General features: G+C 29.4%; 2 protein-coding genes and 1 pseudogene across 2 annotated transcripts; 2 read left to right on the top strand and 1 right to left on the bottom strand.

Annotated features, from left to right (window-relative positions):
• Positions 1 to 1,244: 1,244 nt before the first annotated feature.
• On the bottom strand, positions 1,245 to 15,441 carry LOC149886410 (uncharacterized; annotated as a pseudogene).
• Positions 4,156 to 5,313, top strand: LOC149886411 (uncharacterized). Its single transcript, XM_090093274.1, has one exon. It carries the CDS (start codon positions 4,156 to 4,158, stop codon positions 5,311 to 5,313), a length of 1,158 nt encoding a protein of 385 aa, XP_089949400.1.
• Positions 15,442 to 16,210: 769 nt separating the features above from the next.
• Positions 16,211 to 18,525, top strand: LOC149886412 (uncharacterized). Its single transcript, XM_090091947.1, has 2 exons — positions 16,211 to 16,793; positions 16,897 to 18,525. The coding sequence occupies exons 1-2, from the start codon at positions 16,211 to 16,213 to the stop codon at positions 18,282 to 18,284; spliced, it is 1,971 nt and encodes a 656-aa protein (XP_089948073.1). The 3' UTR covers positions 18,285 to 18,525.
• The last annotated feature ends 4 nt before the right edge of the window (positions 18,526 to 18,529 follow it).

Here is an 18,529-nt window from a genome sequence, read left to right on the forward strand (position 1 = left end):
ATTCGATTTTAATTCATCTAATAGATGAGATGAATTAAAATCGAACAAAGAAAATACTCTTGATAAAACAACAGCGTGTGTTATTATAAAAGTATTACATACACCTAGCTTTTTTGCTTACTCTCTTAAAGTTCTATTTGTTTAATACCTTCTAAAATACAAATTGTAAAGCAACATTAACGCTTTCGAGACGGTTTTTTTTTAAAAAATAAGAATGTTTTTTTTTTTTGTTTTGTAATTCTGTTAGTTAACAGTATCAATCTATGGGAAAAGTGCAAACAAATTATTTAGGGGATGGCAGGGGTGGTAGTACAGACAGGTACCAGCAGTCTTCTTTAGTGGTTCATATGCGTACCATTAGCTATATTTGTTAATATGTGCACCATCAAACCCTAACCCTAACCCTAACCCTTACAGTAAATAGGCCTATATACTGTTCGTTTTGAATTACTGGGCTGAAGGTAAAATAAAAAAAAAAGAATTCTTTCATAACATGGCGCAAACTTTTCGAATTTCCCTAAAGGGAAATTCGAAAAGTTTGCGCCATGTTATGAAAGAAATATATCTTTAAGTTACTATTATTTTTCAATATGATCCCCCAAAACATTTATGCACTTTATTCACCAATGCTTTTATCCGATATCGGTGATTTCCATATCTCGGAAGTCTTAAAACAGTGACTTGCAGATGCTAATGGTTCTTTATTTGATGAAAAATCGCTTACAAACGAGAAATTTTTCTATTTTAAGGATTGGAAATCTGAAAAACGGACTGGATGAAGTGACAAGTTTTACTGTAGATACAAGTTTTTGATATGTACAAAAAGAATATCGCAACGAAATATTTATAGATTCTTTTACAAATTACTTATTTTTCAAACGAATTAATCAAGAAGCTGATTGAAAAGCTGATAGTAGAACTGTCAAGCTATTGTTCAATTCTGTGAAAATTAGCAGGGCGTAATTAGCAGGGCGTAATAGTTCCCCCTCCCCCTCCAATCAAACGCGCTATCTTAGTTTTTAAAAATTAACTAAATAAAATTAGTAAAAAAAATTAACTCTTAATAAAACAAAAAAGCACTTTAATTTGATGTTTTGGATGAAATATGTAAGAAATTATTTGTAGACTTTAAGGCCAATATAGGTGTGGTGTTGCAATTCACTACAAAAGTTTAATATATACCGCAATTTATGTTAATTTTCCGAACTTTCAAAATTACCCTCGTAAATATAAAAAATAGTTCTTCATCTTCCAACAGAAGATACAGACGTCCCAATTCCATTAGCTAGGCCCAGCAAGGCTGATTCAACAGAGTTATTTTTAAACACGTTTATAGCAACGAAGCCTGACATCATAGCTATACGCACAATAACTTGATTAAACCACAAAACAACCCAAAGAACTGTTCTAAATGATATAAACAGAAAAAACTTCAAATTACTTTTATCAAATAAAATCTTCTTATCATACATGTATGTCTCAAAGTACAACTTCAAACATTCTTTAAAAAATATTACTTTTATTAAATCGGAGTTCTCTATATAATGATCCCTGATAGCATCAATCGCAACTTGACATTTAAAGCAAACCCCTCTTAACTTATGTGAGATATGATATTTTACAAGAACATTACGATTTTTATGTTTTTGAACTTAATTAATTCTAAATAAAATATTATTCATTTGTTATAAATTAAACAGCGAGTAGGAGAGACAGTGCTAGTTTTTGTTTGTGAATCTTGAAAATATTTGATGTTTTTGAAAACCTAAAACAACAATTTTGAAGTATTTGGTGAGTATGACTAAATGTTAAGACTTTGTATCTCTATCTTATATAACAAGCAGACAATTTAAAAAAAAAAATTAAATACACCAAAAAAAGGCATAGACTTCAACTTTATGAGTGTTATCTCTAAGAGTACCGTCATTTAATCCTTCAGGGTCAAGTTTAAGTACAGATCTTTATTATTAGAATGGTTTTAAGATGGTAACAAGCTTCATCCAAAAGAATAATCCTAATTCAACAGACCTTTTACAAACTCATCTTAACATTTGTATCATTTTTAAAAATATCCTAGTAAAAATAAATATATATCACAATAACTATTATGAAAAAACACGAACTTATCTGAAGTAATGAATCGATGCTCTCTCAAATGAATTGATGCTCTCTGGCTAAAAACCCTGAAATTAAATCAACTGTAGCCAACTAGCCCCAGTTTCCCCTAATGAGCAATTGGAGTGGAACAAATTACTTTCTTTTTTTTTATAAGACCAATTAAAGGTATTGATGGCATTAATGCACCAAATAGCAGAGACGATACCAATAGTATCTGCAGACATAAAATGGGTCAGATATCTTAGCAAGAGGCTGGACTTACATTTGCAATCTTTGAAGTATATAAATATCTTACCTTTTTTGAACCAAACCGGTCAATTATCTATAATCATAAAAAAATCCATAGCATAGAGTAGAGAATTACATTTATAGCAACTTTAAAGATATAAATAATAATAAGTTGATAAATAATATTTTTTACAATAAAAGGAACAACTTCATCAATAAGCTTTTGAATATTTGTTTTAGTGAAAACAGAACATAAACTTTGGGAGTGCTATTCCATAATAAAGTGCTACTAGTGCTACACCTTCAATCAAAGTTCAAGTTCATAATTTTCAATCCAGAATCGTCATTAAAAGTCAAGCTATAAACTGTTTTACTTTTAACTGTTTAGTTTTAGAAAAAAGATTAAACAGTACAACATTCTCACTACAATACAAAATACCCAATGGTACACACACACTCATACACAGACACTCAAGTATCCCGTTAAAAGTTTTTGGATATTGCATGATTAAAACGTCAAAACTGCCAAATGCTTCATGCACATTCAATTTCATTTTTATTTTACAAAATCTTCAACAAAAAAAAAATTGAACATTGAACAGAGTAAATTTTAATAATAATTAAAAGTTAATTAAAATTGAATATATATTTTTTTTAAATTTCTTACAAATTTTTTATGCTGCAGACAAAACTTTTTAACAGAATGTTACATCATCTTTTTTTTTTTGTTATTTTTTTAGCATGTAAATACTTGTATATATACTTGTATGTATACTGGAATATACATGAAGAGTCCAGGGGAAGAAACGGCATAGTCACATTTTTGGTTTTTCTTAGTTATTGCTCCTGCCCTATGCATAGACTTGTATAGTTTGTATTTAACTAGATTTCAAGCGAAAAAAATGTAAATGTCCATATGATAATTAAAAAAGAAAAAACCCTATACAATGGAAAAAGCGGCATGGTCCAATGTTTACAGGGGAAAAAACGGCAGTGTCACTAATGTCATGCGATATTTTTAGTCACATGATCACACCGTCCAATGGCTTTTCTTTCCATCTTCGGCATCAAGAAAGGCAGGGTCGAGACAATAAAACGGAGTTTATCAACTACAGGTAGGCCTAGCATAGAGACTATACTATATAGAATAAGGTCTAGTGTTTTTACATATAATTTAATTAACAAAAGCTATCCTTACATTATGTTTTATATTGTGCAAACATTATTAGGCCTCTACTTTCGATTAGACTAGTCTAGTGCTCTACTATAGGCTATAGGCCTACTAGACTAAAAGACTATAGGCCTATCTAATGCTTAAAATTTTGATTAATTTTAAAATTATAAAAATAATTAGAAAGGCTTTGGCTTTGATTTTAGTCTAAATAAAAGGGACTAGTCTCTATTATAATCATATTAACAAAAATATTATTGTTAACATAATATTTCCCTAAGCCTAAGCTTTTAGTGTAGATTTAAATAAAAGGGACTAATCGATATGAAATGGTAAATAAATTGAAACAGTTTCTCAATTATTTATCAAGCATGTTATTTTAAGATTTTAATCTTTAATTTAGTTTTTGATGAACAGAAATAATTTAACATATTTTATGATTGTTTTTCACCTTTTCATCTTTAGGTGAGCCACCAAAGGACAGAAGAGGTCAACATACAAATAGACCTAATAAGCTGACAGATGAAACGGTTCAGAAGATAAGAGATCACATTTCATCTTATAGGGGTAGACAGTCTCACTACTCGCAAGATAAAACAAGACGCCTATATTTATCTGAGGATTTAAACATTAACAAAATGTTTAACATGCTTCAAATTATCTATCCAGATAGCAAGATTTCTTACGAGACATACAGGACAATATTTAACAATGATTTTAACATTGCTTTTGGATATCCTCGTATAGACACTTGTTCAAAGTGTGATGAGCTTAAAATGAGAATAGATCTCATTGCTAAAGATTTAATGAACCCTGATTTGCAAGCAAAGCTTAAAGAGTTGGAAGCTGAAAGGGACTTGCATCAAAGAAAAGCAGAAACATTTTATCGAAGAAAAAGAGAATCTAGGATAAAAGCAATTAATGATTCAACATTTGAAGCAATAGCATTCGACTATCAAAGAAATTTAAATGTCCCTAATAACTCAACCAATGATTTTTATTACAGAAGAAAACTTTCATTTCTTTCTTTTAACATCCATGTACTATCGAGCAAAAATGTGTTTATCTATGGCTATGATGAAACTGTAGCCAAAAAGGGGACAGAGGAGGTGACATCTATGTTACATGATTATTTTATTCATCACCTAAGTCAAGATGTCAGGGAATTAGAGCTTTTTTGTGATTCTTGTGCAGGCCAAAATAAAAATTATACAGTCTTTAGGTTTCTGGATTATCTAGTTCAGCATAAAAAAAGATTTGACTCAATAAAGATTTTCTTTCCTGAAAGAGGGCATTCTTACATGGAGTGTGATAAAGATATGGGTCTCATTAACACCAAATCACAGGTCAATATACCTTCTGATTGGATTGATATTTTTAAAGCTTCTCGCATGAATCCAGCTCCTTTCAATGTTTTGGAGCTCAGGCAGGACATGGTGAAAAGTATGACACAATTTTTAAAACCTTTCTATAAGGCTGGATGTCCTGTTCCAACTAGATGTCTTAGAGAAGTGTTTTTTTCCAAAAATGATCCAGGAACAATGAATCACAGAGACTCTTGGAATGGTGCCTTTTTAAAAAGCGCCATTACTTCAAATATGAGAGGCAAAAACAAAAATGCTCCATGTGAACCTTTAAACTTATACTCTGAGAAACTGTGCATATCAATGGCTAAATTTAAAGATCTGCAGGTTTTTAAAAAGTTCACTAATAGACCTGACTACTTTGACTCCTTACCACATGATAACAATAAAAATGAAGTTAATGGACAAGAGGAGTTTGACTATTTGGACTAAATAAAAGTTGTTATTAAACAGTTCTGTTGAAATAAAATAACATTATTTTATCTTCCTTATAAATGATTGTTATTTTGTATAGTCCTTGTTTATAGAATGTTAATTTGTGTGTATGAATGAATGTGAGTTTCTTAGTTCAAATTGAGTAATATAATATTTTTTTTAAATGACCTTTTAATTTTTATGACCTAAAAGTAAAAGTCTATTTGGTAAGAAGGGTTCAGTTTTATGTGGCCACCATATATAATAAAATACAATGACCATTTATCTTTACTTTTCTTCATCTGATGTCAGGCAGACATTAACTTATTTTGAGTGTACATTATTTTAAAAAGAAAAAAATCCTGATTTTTAGAAATGAGTAAACAAAGGATTTCTTGGATTTTTATCCATGAGCAATTATTGGATTCAGCTACCAAAAAAAAGATATTATTATTCCAAAGAATTACAAAAATGATTTTAGTATTGTGCACTGCATTTAAACAGTCAGAACCGTTATTGTATAGACATTTTGAAGATTAAATTTGAAATAAAAATGCTTTAAGGAACTCTTAGATATTCTAAAATAAAAAGATATATGTTAAATTAATGTTCATTATAAGTTTTTAGATAGTTGGTGCCTAAAATTTAAATAAAAAACATAGATGAAACTTGCATAGCAAATTACAGTGGAAAAAACGGCAATGTCCAAATGGACCCAACTCCAGGTATGAAGCGACAAAATTTTTAATATTTAAGCCAGAACCATTGTAACTTCATAATTGCTTAAAGAAATGGACATTTTTGAGAATTGGTGAAAAAAAATTAAGTGTTTGATTAAAAGTAATGTTGTGAATGGTTTTAAACTTTAAAAATCGAATATCTCAAAACTACAAAAATGTGACTATGCCGTTTTTTCCCCTGGACTCTTCACATATTTGTATATGAGTTTGAATATATGTTATAATACTTAAATATATATATATATATATATATATATATATATATATATATATATATATATATATATATATATATATATATATATATATATATATATATATATATATATATATATTATATATATATATTTGAATATATATTGGGTGTAATTAGGATCCTGAAATTTAGCATCAAATAACAGTTATAACATTGAACAAGTGTTTAGAACTTGTTGGGAAATCTTTACCAACTAAGACTCTCGCGATAATCAGCGAACATTTCATTCTTAAAACTTTAAACATCAAGAAGAGCTTACCTTATTGATTAAAACAATTTGAGCAATAAACATAGCAATTGAAACAACTAGATATATCAAACCAATTTTAAATGGTGACATTCCGTAACCCCCTTCAATAAAGGAAAACAATCAAAGCCAAATTCAAACAAAGGATAAAACTGATCTGAAGAGTAAACAATCACAATGAATATGCAAACATTTATAGCAACTAGAAAGACTTACCATACTGAACTGAAGTAGCAGTAAATACAGGGAACGGTTCTTCAAAACCAATGGTAAACACAGTGTATAAACCATACAGCAAAGCAGAAAGTGGAAAGTCTTTATTTCTAAAGTTAAAATTAAAAGATTAGAAAAAAATCAATAAAAAACATTACAAAAAATAAGAAAAGTAATGAAAAGAAATAACAAATTCTGTCACATCAATCAAGCAAACAAACATTTTGAAATAGTCAAAAGATATGAAAAAAAAATCTTTAAGTATAGAACTCTAATTGATGTTTTGCGCTGATTAACATCTATAAATATATCAGCAGGATAATATTTTCTGTAACTCAGGACCTGCACATAGTTATTATATTAAGAAACTAATGCCATGCCATTAAATTCATTTAGGAATTGTAAAAAAGGCTTATACTTAAATCAAAAAACTGTCCACCAAGCTCTTATCTTTTATTTTTATGAACCAAACATTTGTAATAGTCAGATTTTATGAAAATTACCAAATTTTGAAAATTTTGGTTGCCTTTGGCCACGATCACCTCAGCTAAACCTTTTGAGATCAACTTGACCAAATATTGGGTCTCTTCTGTTATTATGTTATCCTATGTACTCGTTAAAACTTCTTTCAGCTCATCTCTGTCTTTAAGTGCTTGGTCACAAGTGCTTTTGTCCAAAACATATCAAAAATGTTCTATCAAGACTGAGCTTATTCGTATCAAAGTATAGCTTCACTTTCTCATGCTTTTGGTATATTATCCTGCTGGAATATGAAATTGTTCTGCATTCTTAACTTTTTAGTAGTTGGTTGCAAGTCCGCCTTAAGAGTTTCACACTAAACTGAAACACCCATTTTGTTATCAATAAATGTCAATTTTCCCACTTTTTTCCAAATCATACATATTTGTCAATTCTCCAAACCATTATATTTTTTCCTGCTGCTTTACAGTGCCTCACAAGTAACTCAATTTATAAGCTTCTCCTTTTTTCAGCACATTTTCTAGACTCCATCTGATGAGACAAGGAACAAAACCTTTTTCAAATATGACACCAATACTTTTTCGTACTTCTTTGCAAACTCCAATTGATGTGTCATTTGTTTTGCAATTAAGATAGGCTTCTTTCGAACTACTCTGTCTCTATAACTTAGTTCTCTGATTGAATATTGATTGTTTGAGGTGTCACTTTGATGTCTTGGTCTTTTTTTAACTATAAAAGCTTATGTAGCACTCAAAAGGAAATTGTTTCCAATCCAATTTTCTAATCAGACCAAATTTCTTAACAATTTAGAATGTATTGGTAAGAATAGTTCCTGTCATTTAGGATATGATGGTATGATTTTCTTCAATTTTTCAAATAAACTGTGAGGCTTTGTTGATGGAAAGAATGAAACTTTTTTTTTTAATTTTTAGTTTTATTTCAAGTTTGATTGTTTAATTTTCTCCATTTAGGGGAGACCGGGGCTAGTTGCAAACAGGGTTAAATTGCAAAAATGCAGTTTAAAGAATGGTTTTTATAAATTTTTCCTAAATTTTTCTCAAACAATATAACTATAACTTTAATATGTTATAATATAAATATAATATAAGTATACAATATAAATATAACTTTAAAAATAATTGACTTTAAACTGTAAAAAACTTACAGTTATTAAATAAAATTTTCAAAAGATATTGATGTTTTTTTTATTTCCATGTAAAATTCTAAATTTCGTTTTTGAAGTTTTTTGGATTTCACTTTAAACTTTGAGGAATATGACCATAATAAAGTAATGGTAAGTTAAAAAAATCTTTTTCAAACACGAAAAGCTAAAAAAAATTGTTTTCAATATAAATAATTATATACAATGATTGGAGTGATTATGATGCCTATGGGGTAAGTTGCATCAAATTGCTTGGGGTAAGTTGAATCATAAATTAGCTGCGAGTTTTGTTGATTTTACGCATTTTATAGTTTTTTTTTAAAAAAAATGGACGTTTTTTTTATATAACAGCGTAGCAATAAGCGAAAAACAAAAGTTTTATGATGAAGATAAGTTACCATAAGTTGTATATGTATATAATATATATGAACCATGTGTATATATATGTATATATATTTATGTATTACATATTATGTATATATACATTTATCTTATAGGTATACTATGTATAAATTTATATATATAAATTTATACATAATATACATATAACATACATGTATATATACATAATATATAATACACAAATATATATGCATACATATACATACGGTTCATATATATTATATACAAATACAACTAATATTAACTTATCTTCATTGTAAAACGTTTGCTTTAAATTTATATATATATATATATATATATATATATATATATATATATATATATATATATATATATATATATATATATATATATATAGGCGCTATTTTACTTTCGCACCTCCCTTTTTTTATTGCAGATTATGATAGAGAATTTTATGCTGATTCAGAAAAATATAAAAACATGGACCTGAAAATCAACGGAAAGTGCTCTAATTCGAAGTCAAAGTTGTAAAAAATCCAACTAAAAACCCTAATATTCGCCATTTTGAGAATTATAAGTTAATGATCTTTTAGCTTACAAAAGCAATACGTTAATAGCATGGTTTTTACGTTAAAAAAGTCGTTAAAGTATGTTTTTCCGAAGTGTCTTCGTAGAGCGCAATGCGCTCTACATAGCCATAAGCTTCTCAGTGCGCAATATAGTACATGCAATGCGCTCTACATAGCCATAAGCTACTAAGGCGGTTAGGGTCAAGACGGGATAGGGCAATACAATAATAATTATTCATCAATTTGTCTACATTCTCACATTCTACGTTCAACCTTTATTTGAAATCTTCCATTAATTTCATTTCGTTATTATACATTAAAATAATAATGCAAAGGCTGATGGAAACCATGTCTGCTTATTGCGCAATGTAACGGTAATTAATTTTCGTTAAAACCGAAAGCGTTTTGAAAAAGATTTTTAAAAACAAAATTCAAGTATTTTAATTGATAATTCAATTTTTTCATGCAATTTTTAAAACTATGGATTTATTTTAGTTTTATGTTTATTTTTTTTTTTGTAAACAGTCTCTTTTTTATTGCAATAATACCTTAAAAGTTTTCCAAAGCTGCTATTCTTCAACCATCCAGTATCTTTCAACTTTTGATGGCTCAGGATCAATCAATCTTGATAATTCAGAGATTGGTTGAATATTTTTTCTAAGCAATGTACTATCAATAGAACAATGAAGATAAGCATCCACATTCATAGTGTCCTCAAAGCCTTCTTTTTTGTCTTTAATAGTTAATGATATCGCATCATGGGAAACTCTGTAAACAAACAATAAAAATTATCAACTTAACTGTTTTAACTTAAAACGTCTTATAATTTTGGATTTTGATTTTAAACCCTTCTTAGTTCCAAGAATATGATGCACAATACATTCTAGTACCAAACCAAAATTTTCAGGTTAAATGTGTTTTACTTTCAACAATATTTGTAAAAAAGAAAAAAGAAAAAATGAAGATAGTAACGAAGATTGATGAAGTTTATAATTATGTAAATCAGTATTTGGTGGCATAGCCTTTCAAGAGGGTGAGTCAGTATCCTTAGTTAGTTTGTATATAAAAATTCTATGTAAATAAAAAAAATTTAAAAAAATAATTAAAAAATTTAGAGTTATTTTAATTTTGAATTTACTTTTTGAAAATAAATTTAAAAACTATACACAGTGATTTATAAAAGAAAAGAACTTCTAACAATCAAAAATATAGTTGCATGGCTATATATTTCATAAACAAAAAAATGGTTTACCGTTAAAAAAATGGTGTACATTTTCTTTAAAAGATATTGTCCAAAAAATGATAAAAAAATACACTTGCCTGCTACTGTCAATAATTGCATTGCTAATCTTAAATGAGTTTAAGTAAATCTTTTTACAAAACTGAGTTAAAGTTTTTTTACAATAAAACTAAACATTTAACTCTTTTACATAGGCAACCAAACCCCAAATCTCTTAAATCATCAAAAGTGCTTCTCCATGCCAATGCATTACAAAAAATGATTATCTTATAGCCTAAATCTCTAAGAAAATTTATTTATGAAAACAAAAGACAACGTTGTTTGCTAAAAAGTATTTCTGAATAAATTAAAGGAATATTTTGGAAAATAAAGTTAATGTTTTTAAAGAAAGAGACATTAAACAGATTGTTTAGTTAGACATAAATTTAAAAATCTTTAATAAGTAACAGTAAAAACCAATCAATAAACATTAGGCAATAATTGAAATTACTGCCATAAACAATTAGTTTAGTTGTATCAGAAAGGAAAAACTCTGAAACCTATTTATTTTTAAAAAATATTACGCCTAAGAAAGAACTCAAACCCTGATGTCACGTTTTTGGAAAAAGATGAATCTTTTTCTAGTTTTGACTTTCAAAGGTCTAAATGTCATCCTTTTAAAAAAAGCCTGCCTATTATCCATGTGATTTTGTTTGATCCTTTTAAGAGATTCCACAGAATTGCTATTAAATTAAATCCTTATTTTCATAAGTTATTTAAATAATAATTAATATTTTTAAGTTTTAAAAGATAAAATCATAGGTAATGAAAATAACCTTATCTCACTAAATGCTTTGGTGTTTTGAATGCAGTTAGAGTTAAATTTACGTTTATATAAAACTGATAAAGAAGTTGATTATTACTCAATAATATTTGTTGAAAACCAAAAAACCAAATCTTGATGTTTTTTTTTTTTAATTTAAAACTTAGTGTGTTTTCTTCTAACTTGCAGGTAATAAAAGAGATTTGAAAAAAGAAGCTATAAAAAAAGCTTAACTTTTTCTAAAAGACAAGATTTTGCTTTTAAAAAGTTAGACTTTTTGAAAGGCAGCAAATAAAATGGATTTTTTTTAAAACAATATTCTTTTAAAAGAGTTAATTTTAAAAGTTAATTTTAAAATAAAAACTTTTTGTAAGTCAAAACTTTAAAAAGTTCAACCTTTCCCAAAAGCCCAAAGTTAGAATTAGGGAAAAAAGTTTTTTAAAATACATTTTTTTGACTCATAATAAAGTTGGACTTTTTCAGAGGTTGTGTTTTAAAAAAATTTGACTTCTTTTCAAAAAAGCACATTTTGACATTTTAAACTAACATTTGAAAGCCAATGCTTCGTTTTTTTTTAAAAACTAAATTTAAACTTTTGAAAGAGTGCAACTTTTTGTTAACCGTTTAAAAAAATTCAACGTTTTCCAAGTCGGAATTAGAGAAAAATGTAAAACACACACAAAAATCCCATAAACATCATCTTTGGTGTAGTACAAACACTTATCTCAATTTTTTTTATTTAGGAATTGTTGCACACATTTTTAGCTATTCCATTAAAAATAATCTGAAATAGAAAATATTTGAGTAGGCATTAAGTTTAAAAGTAATTGGAAAGATAGAAGAATAAACTGAAAAATAATTTTTATCACTTTCTCTTCACTTTAAATGTGAAATTTAAAAAAAAAAAAAATTGAACTTGTTTTATTAGTTTGTTATGGTTTTTTTGAGTGTGAATATTTAAGTTTAAATCTAAAGGCAAAAAAAAATCATAGAAAATAAATTTTTCACCTCTTTGGAAGAACAAAGATAGCACTAGATAATGCCACTGTTGTCCCAACAACAATAATTACATTTGGGACGAATATTTTGAAATAGTCAAAGAATGAACCTACAATCAGATTATGGTTCTTATACATGGACCAAAACCAGAAGTAAATACAAAATTAAATAAAATTGTCTAACTTTTTATTCTAAACAAAACTGTTTTTAAACTTAAATAAAATTTAGATTAAAATTTTCAAACTAATGTATTATATAAGAAACGCATTTTTGTTAGAGAAATCTTTTATGTAAGAATACAACTACTGAGTTATGCAGTATTTTAAGTCAAATATTAAAATAGTTTGACTTAAAACATTGTATAGTGCAAGATATGAAGATTATATATGAAAGATATAAATTTCCGAAAGATATGAAGAATATATGAAGAAAACATATGTGAAGAATATGATGAATATAAAGAATATGAAGAACATTTCAAGAATATGAAAAAAAAAAGAGGACAAAAAGTTTATAAAGAATAACAGTTATAGTCATCACATACACTGGTGTGCAAAAGTTTTTGGTCAGTGAGATTTTGTATTCTAATATTTTTAAAAATAGGACTTATAATTGTTATAAGATGTTCGTATGAGATATAGGAAACAAAATAATATAGAGAAAATATATATTATTTATGTTTGTTAACATAATTGCTGTTGTAACTGTTACATTTGCATGTGCAAATGTTTCCAACCAAATAATATACATTGACACAGTAGGATGTTCAAAATTTCAATTACAAATAAAAGCACATCAAATATTTACATTTAGCTTATAAAAGGTCATGAGAGAATAAACATGGACTGACATATGCATATCCAAATTCATGTTAGAGTGAGATACTTTTCAAAGGAAGGAAAATCTTCTGAAATTGCTGCCCTATTACAGATAGGTAAATTAATTGTGAACAATATCGATGTAAAATATTGTCAAAAAAACAGTTGCCAATATTGCATTCAAGCAAAAGGATGGACACCTAGCTAATTTTATTTGCAGTAAAGTGATATAAAGACTAAACGAAATGGGAAACTTTTAGTTGTATTGGTATTTAAAAAAATATTAATTTATAAAAAGGAATAAGAAAACCTATTGAAAAATTCTCTAAGTTGTAGGAGGGTAAACAGAAAGTGTTACAAAAAATGCTAAAAAAGCTGATAAACTTGCAAGTAAGATCTAAAGAATAAAAAACATAAGCTAGTTTTCATTCTTCGCGCATAAATTTGTGTTAACTTCAGAGAATGCTAAGAGACATAATATATAGCACATTAGAATATAATACCATTGTTATAAAAGACAAGTATTTTGTATGAATGTGCAACTTTTTTAATGAATTTGTTTGGATTAGGGCTGCCAATTCGAACTTTTTTTTAGAAGTTCGAACTTGAACATGTTTGAACTATTTGGGAAAAAAGTTCGAACATTTTCGAACATTTTTTAATGTACTAAAACACGCAAAATAAAAGAGTACAAGTTAAAAACTAAACTGTTTATTTATCTAGCAATGAAACTGTTTATTTATAAAAAAAAAAACTATTTAATATAGAGACCCGCTTCTCATTTTCACTATATTTAAGTTGAAAAACATTACTCAGTATTTTTAAGTGTTTGTTTTAAAAAAGTTAATGCATCTAATGTATTATCCCGTAATGAGCTCCTTATTTTTGTTACAAATAATCCTAGGCTAGAGGAGGCGCTTTCAGCCTCCACAGATGTCGGAAGAATTATTTTAAGAGCATTAAAAAGCATTTCTAAATTTTTGGGTCTTGATTTGCTGGCTTCAAAAAGAGCCATTTCCTTTTTAATGAGGTTAGATCCAAGTTCCCTTTATCTACTGTCATTTGAAAATCAGAGGTTTTAATGAAACTTTTAAGTTCTTGAGCTAAAGTCAATTTAATGTTAGTATTTTTCATATCATCAGTTATATCACTGTTACAGACTTCTCCATCAGCATCAGAGTCTTCCTCGCTAAACTGGAATAATCTTTGAATAAGATAGGTTGCAATATTTGCTATAGAGTTTCTTTTTATTTTATTCCCAAACTGATCATCTTGATTCAAAACATCTGGGTTGGATAAATATTTCATTAGATGTATTAACTTTATGTTTCTCCTTTCAACAATTCTTTTTTCAAACTGCTGTTTTACAAGTTGACTAATTGGCGTGTTGGCTTCATCCAATTTTTTCCGGATAAATTGAATTATAATTTCAGAAGACAATAAATCATTAACACGTTTGGAAAGTGCTCCAATAACTAGTTTGAGCGACTTTAGGGCAACATAAAGGTTATTAACTTTATCTAGTTCATTCTTAGAAAGAGGAAAATTGGTGTTTTTGCTAATTAAAGCTACTTTATTTCTTTTTTGACTTCCAAAAGCCCTTCTAACCTTACAATTGTGCTGCTCCACCTTGTCCTGGAGTTAGAAATCAAAGCTTTCTCTTTTCCGAATGCTTTAATAATATTTGGCTGAAGATTATCATCATTTTTTACAGGTGATCTATAAAACATCTGTACTAATTTTCGAATTTTGGCCACCGGCTTTTGAAATTCAGTTTTCAATAAGGGTACCAACTTTTCAGTAGATATTTGAATTGTTTCAACATAATCAACCGAGTTTTCATCTTCTCCTCACTATCACCATCATAATCTTCATTAAGATCTTCAATTGAATCATTAGCTTTAATAGTATCACCAACTTCAATGGTTTCATTAACTTCAATTGTATCAACAGGCTCATTGTCAAAATTTTCGTTTGGTAGTGCAGCACTTTTTTTTTAAAAAAGCACATCAATTACGCGTAAATGGATAGCATGATTGTAATATATTTGATGCTCTGGTTTAGTGTTATTGACAATTTTTTTCATCAAACTGGCTCCATCTGTAACAAAGACAACAATATCTTTTTCTAAGTTTAAACCAAATGAATTAAGTTTTTTATTAAATAGTTCAATGGCTTTCGATGCTGGCATCGTGCCATGTGCCCTGAACATTCCAAGAGATTGAAATCCTCCGTTATAATGAATATTCAAATTCATGAATCTCCTGTTTTTAACTGATGTGTACTCGTCAAATGTTAGGCTAAGTTTGCCATTAGTTAAAATGACTTTTTGTAATGAAGCAATTAGTTGTTTCTTGATTATTTCAAAGTATTTCATCACTAAATCACGAACAGTTTTATCGAGATGATCGTTAAGGCATTTCTTCTGAAAGTTCGAACTTTTAAACGAAAAAAGTTCGAACCTGAACGTTGAAAGTTTGGCGTAAAGTTCAAACGTTCGAAGTTGAACATCTCACTGTTGTAAAAAATGACCAAAAACTACTTTGAGCTGACCAGAGAAAACCGCTTTGACAGGGTGAAACTACAATGTTTCCTGACTCCAAAAATGTAAAATTTGAAATCTAACTATTTCGTCCAAGAAAATAATTTTGATTTTCAGTTTTTAGTACTTTGCACAATAGGGCAAAATGACAGCTTTTCAAATTTTGCATTTTTACAGCATTCAAAAACTCTCCAAAATTAGCATTTATTACTCTAAAACATAACAGTCTATATAGCAAGTATAATTTGTATTTATTTTAACTCAGAAGATAAAATTTTACCTACAGTTTCATGGTTGAACTATATTATAAACATTTTGTTGCATCAAAATTGTAAATAAGCTAAAAATTCCGGGAATAGGCAGTGAACATGTTTGTTTTAAGTTTTGCATCAAAATTGTGAACAAGCTAAAAATTCCGGGAATTGGCAGTGAACATGTTTATTTAAAGTGCTTCACTTATCAGTTGTGTGAGAAAAATTTCAAAATGCCAAATTTTTCAAAAAATCACGAAGATTGTCGGAAATCTGTCTGTGTCTTGTGTCTGAAGAAGTGCTCTCGAGAGTTGACACAGTTCCTTGTTGAAAAGATCCTCAAGCATTACCATACAAGTCTTGATTTGACTGATACCAGAGTGCCAAGAGGCATTTGTGACTCATGTCGAACAATTCTTCGGAGAAAAGATGAAGGAAAAGATGTTAACCTGCCACCTTTGTTTCCTTTCTCATCTATAAAAGTTAGACCACCAACAAGAGATCAAGGTTGCAACTGTCTTATTTGTCAAGTTGGACATTTGAAGTTGAATGAGAAGAGCCCAGTGGACTATTCTAAACCTGTGGAAGATTGTACCCCTCAAAGATGTGGTGATTGTTTGAGTCTAGTTGGAAGAGGTCTGCCACATCAGTGCACTCCATTCACTTTTAGAGAGAATCTCAAGCAGCTAGCTACAGTTGATCCACTCGCTGCAGAGCAAATAGCTACTCAAGTCATCTCTACTAAACCTTCCACACCTGGTGGTACTGCCAAAATATCGCATCCTAAAGGCGGCCCACCACTTAGAGTTAAAACAGGTGATACTTTTATATATACATATAAAGATGGCAGGTTCAGAGGGAATACCTTTAATTTTAAAACTTAAAATTACAAAAAGTGTTAATATAATTTCATTTTTAGGAAGCTCAAGTGCAAGAGCTCTTTTTCCTGGACCCAGCATCAAAACTGAAGATCTTGTACAAGTTCAGCTAAACACAGGACTGTCCAACCTTGGCATGAAGAAATTGGCATCAACCATCAACAGAGTCAGTGACACCAAGATTGTGGAGACTAGTTTTCTAGCTAAGTTTGAAGCCATTGGCAAACAGTTGTCAGAGTTTTTTACTCAAACCAGCATCCAAGTTTTATCAGAGAGTAACTCCACTGACTTTGTGGTTGTGCATTGCAAGGATCTTGCCAAGCTTTTGAATGAAGTCCTGCTTTCTCGAAGAGTTTTCCAGAATTATATTGTCAAGTTGGGAATTGATGGAGGTGGAGGATTTCTGAAAGTTTCTCTTGGCATCATGGAGTTGGATTCTCACTGTGATTCAAGGTCACCACCACGGAAAAAACTTTTAACTCAGAGGACTGCCAAAGACAGTAGTGTAAAGCGTCAAATGCTTGTGGCTTTATCAGAAGGACTACCAGAAAACTTTGAAAATGTGAGGCAGATCTTGTCTTTAATCAAGTTAGACAAAGTCAACTTTGTTGTCTCATGCGACATGAAACTTGCCAACATCCTTTGTGGCCTTCAGAGCCATGCAAGTACTCACCCTTGCTCTTGGTGCAACACAGAATCAAAGCATCTTTCTCAATCAGGATCTTTGAGGACACTAGGCTCACTTGTTGCCTGTTATCAAGAGTTTGCTAAGTCTGGTGGTGATATCAAAAAGGCAAGATCTTTTGGCAATGTAGTGCATGAGCCTTTGCTATCTGGTTCTGAAAACAAACTCATCTTGGAGCTAATACCACCAATGGAACTCCATCTTCTCCTTGGTGTGGTCAATCACATGTACAAAGCCATGACAGAAGTTTGGCCCAATGTTGTCAAGTGGCCCTCAGCTCTCCACATTCAACAAGAACCATACCATGGTGGGCAGTTTGCAGGGAATGCCTGTCACAAGCTTCTCAGCAATCTTGACCTTCTTCAAAGAATTGCAGAGACTGAGTCTGCTTTTCAAGTCTTTGGAATCATTGATGCCCTTCGAAAGTTTAAGTCTGTGGTGACAGCATATTTTGGTATGGTTCTGGAGGATGACTTTTCTGAAAAAATTGATCGCTTCAGAGACTCATATTTGGCAATCATGAACATCAGTGTGACTCCAAAAGTTCATGCTGTTTTCTTCCATGTGAAGCAATTCATTGAGATCAAAAGGGCTCCCTTGGGGATCTTAAGTGAGCAGGCAACAGAATTAATGCATCATAATTTCAGCTCACATTGGCAGAGATACAAAAGAGACCGCAATCATCCTGAGTATGCAAAGAGGCTTCTTTCATGTGTTGTGGACTACAACAGCAAGCATTTGTGAAGAATCAAATACTGAGAAGAATTTATTTTATGTACCATTTGCTCTTTATGTGTTTAGAATCAAGAGGTTGTTTTTGTGTTTTGGCTTAGAATAACTAAAAGAATTATTTAAGAAAGTGTTTATTATTTCCATCTTGTTAATGAAAAACTATATCAGTTGTGTCAGAATAAACTATTATTCAAGTGAATTTTCGACAGTTATGTTTTGGAGTAATAAATGCTTATTTTGAAGAGTTTTTGAATGCT

Source organism: Hydra viridissima, unplaced genomic scaffold, assembly GCF_058129835.1.
Source record: "Hydra viridissima isolate aposymbiotic clone 2 unplaced genomic scaffold, HvirCarnegie_v1 scaffold_7, whole genome shotgun sequence".
In the NCBI taxonomy this organism is placed as follows: domain Eukaryota; kingdom Metazoa; phylum Cnidaria; class Hydrozoa; order Anthoathecata; family Hydridae; genus Hydra; species Hydra viridissima.

Bases quoted from the DNA above. Each gene is read 5' to 3' on its own strand.
- LOC149886411 (XM_090093274.1), top strand. From the start codon at position 4,156: ATGTTTAACATGCTTCAAATTATCTATCCAGATAGCAAGATTTCTTAC.
- LOC149886412 (XM_090091947.1), top strand. From the start codon at position 16,211: ATGCCAAATTTTTCAAAAAATCACGAAGATTGTCGGAAATCTGTCTGT. The intron at 16,794-16,896 runs GTGATACTTTTA...TTTCATTTTTAG, and splicing joins ACCACTTAGAGTTAAAACAG to GAAGCTCAAGTGCAAGAGCT.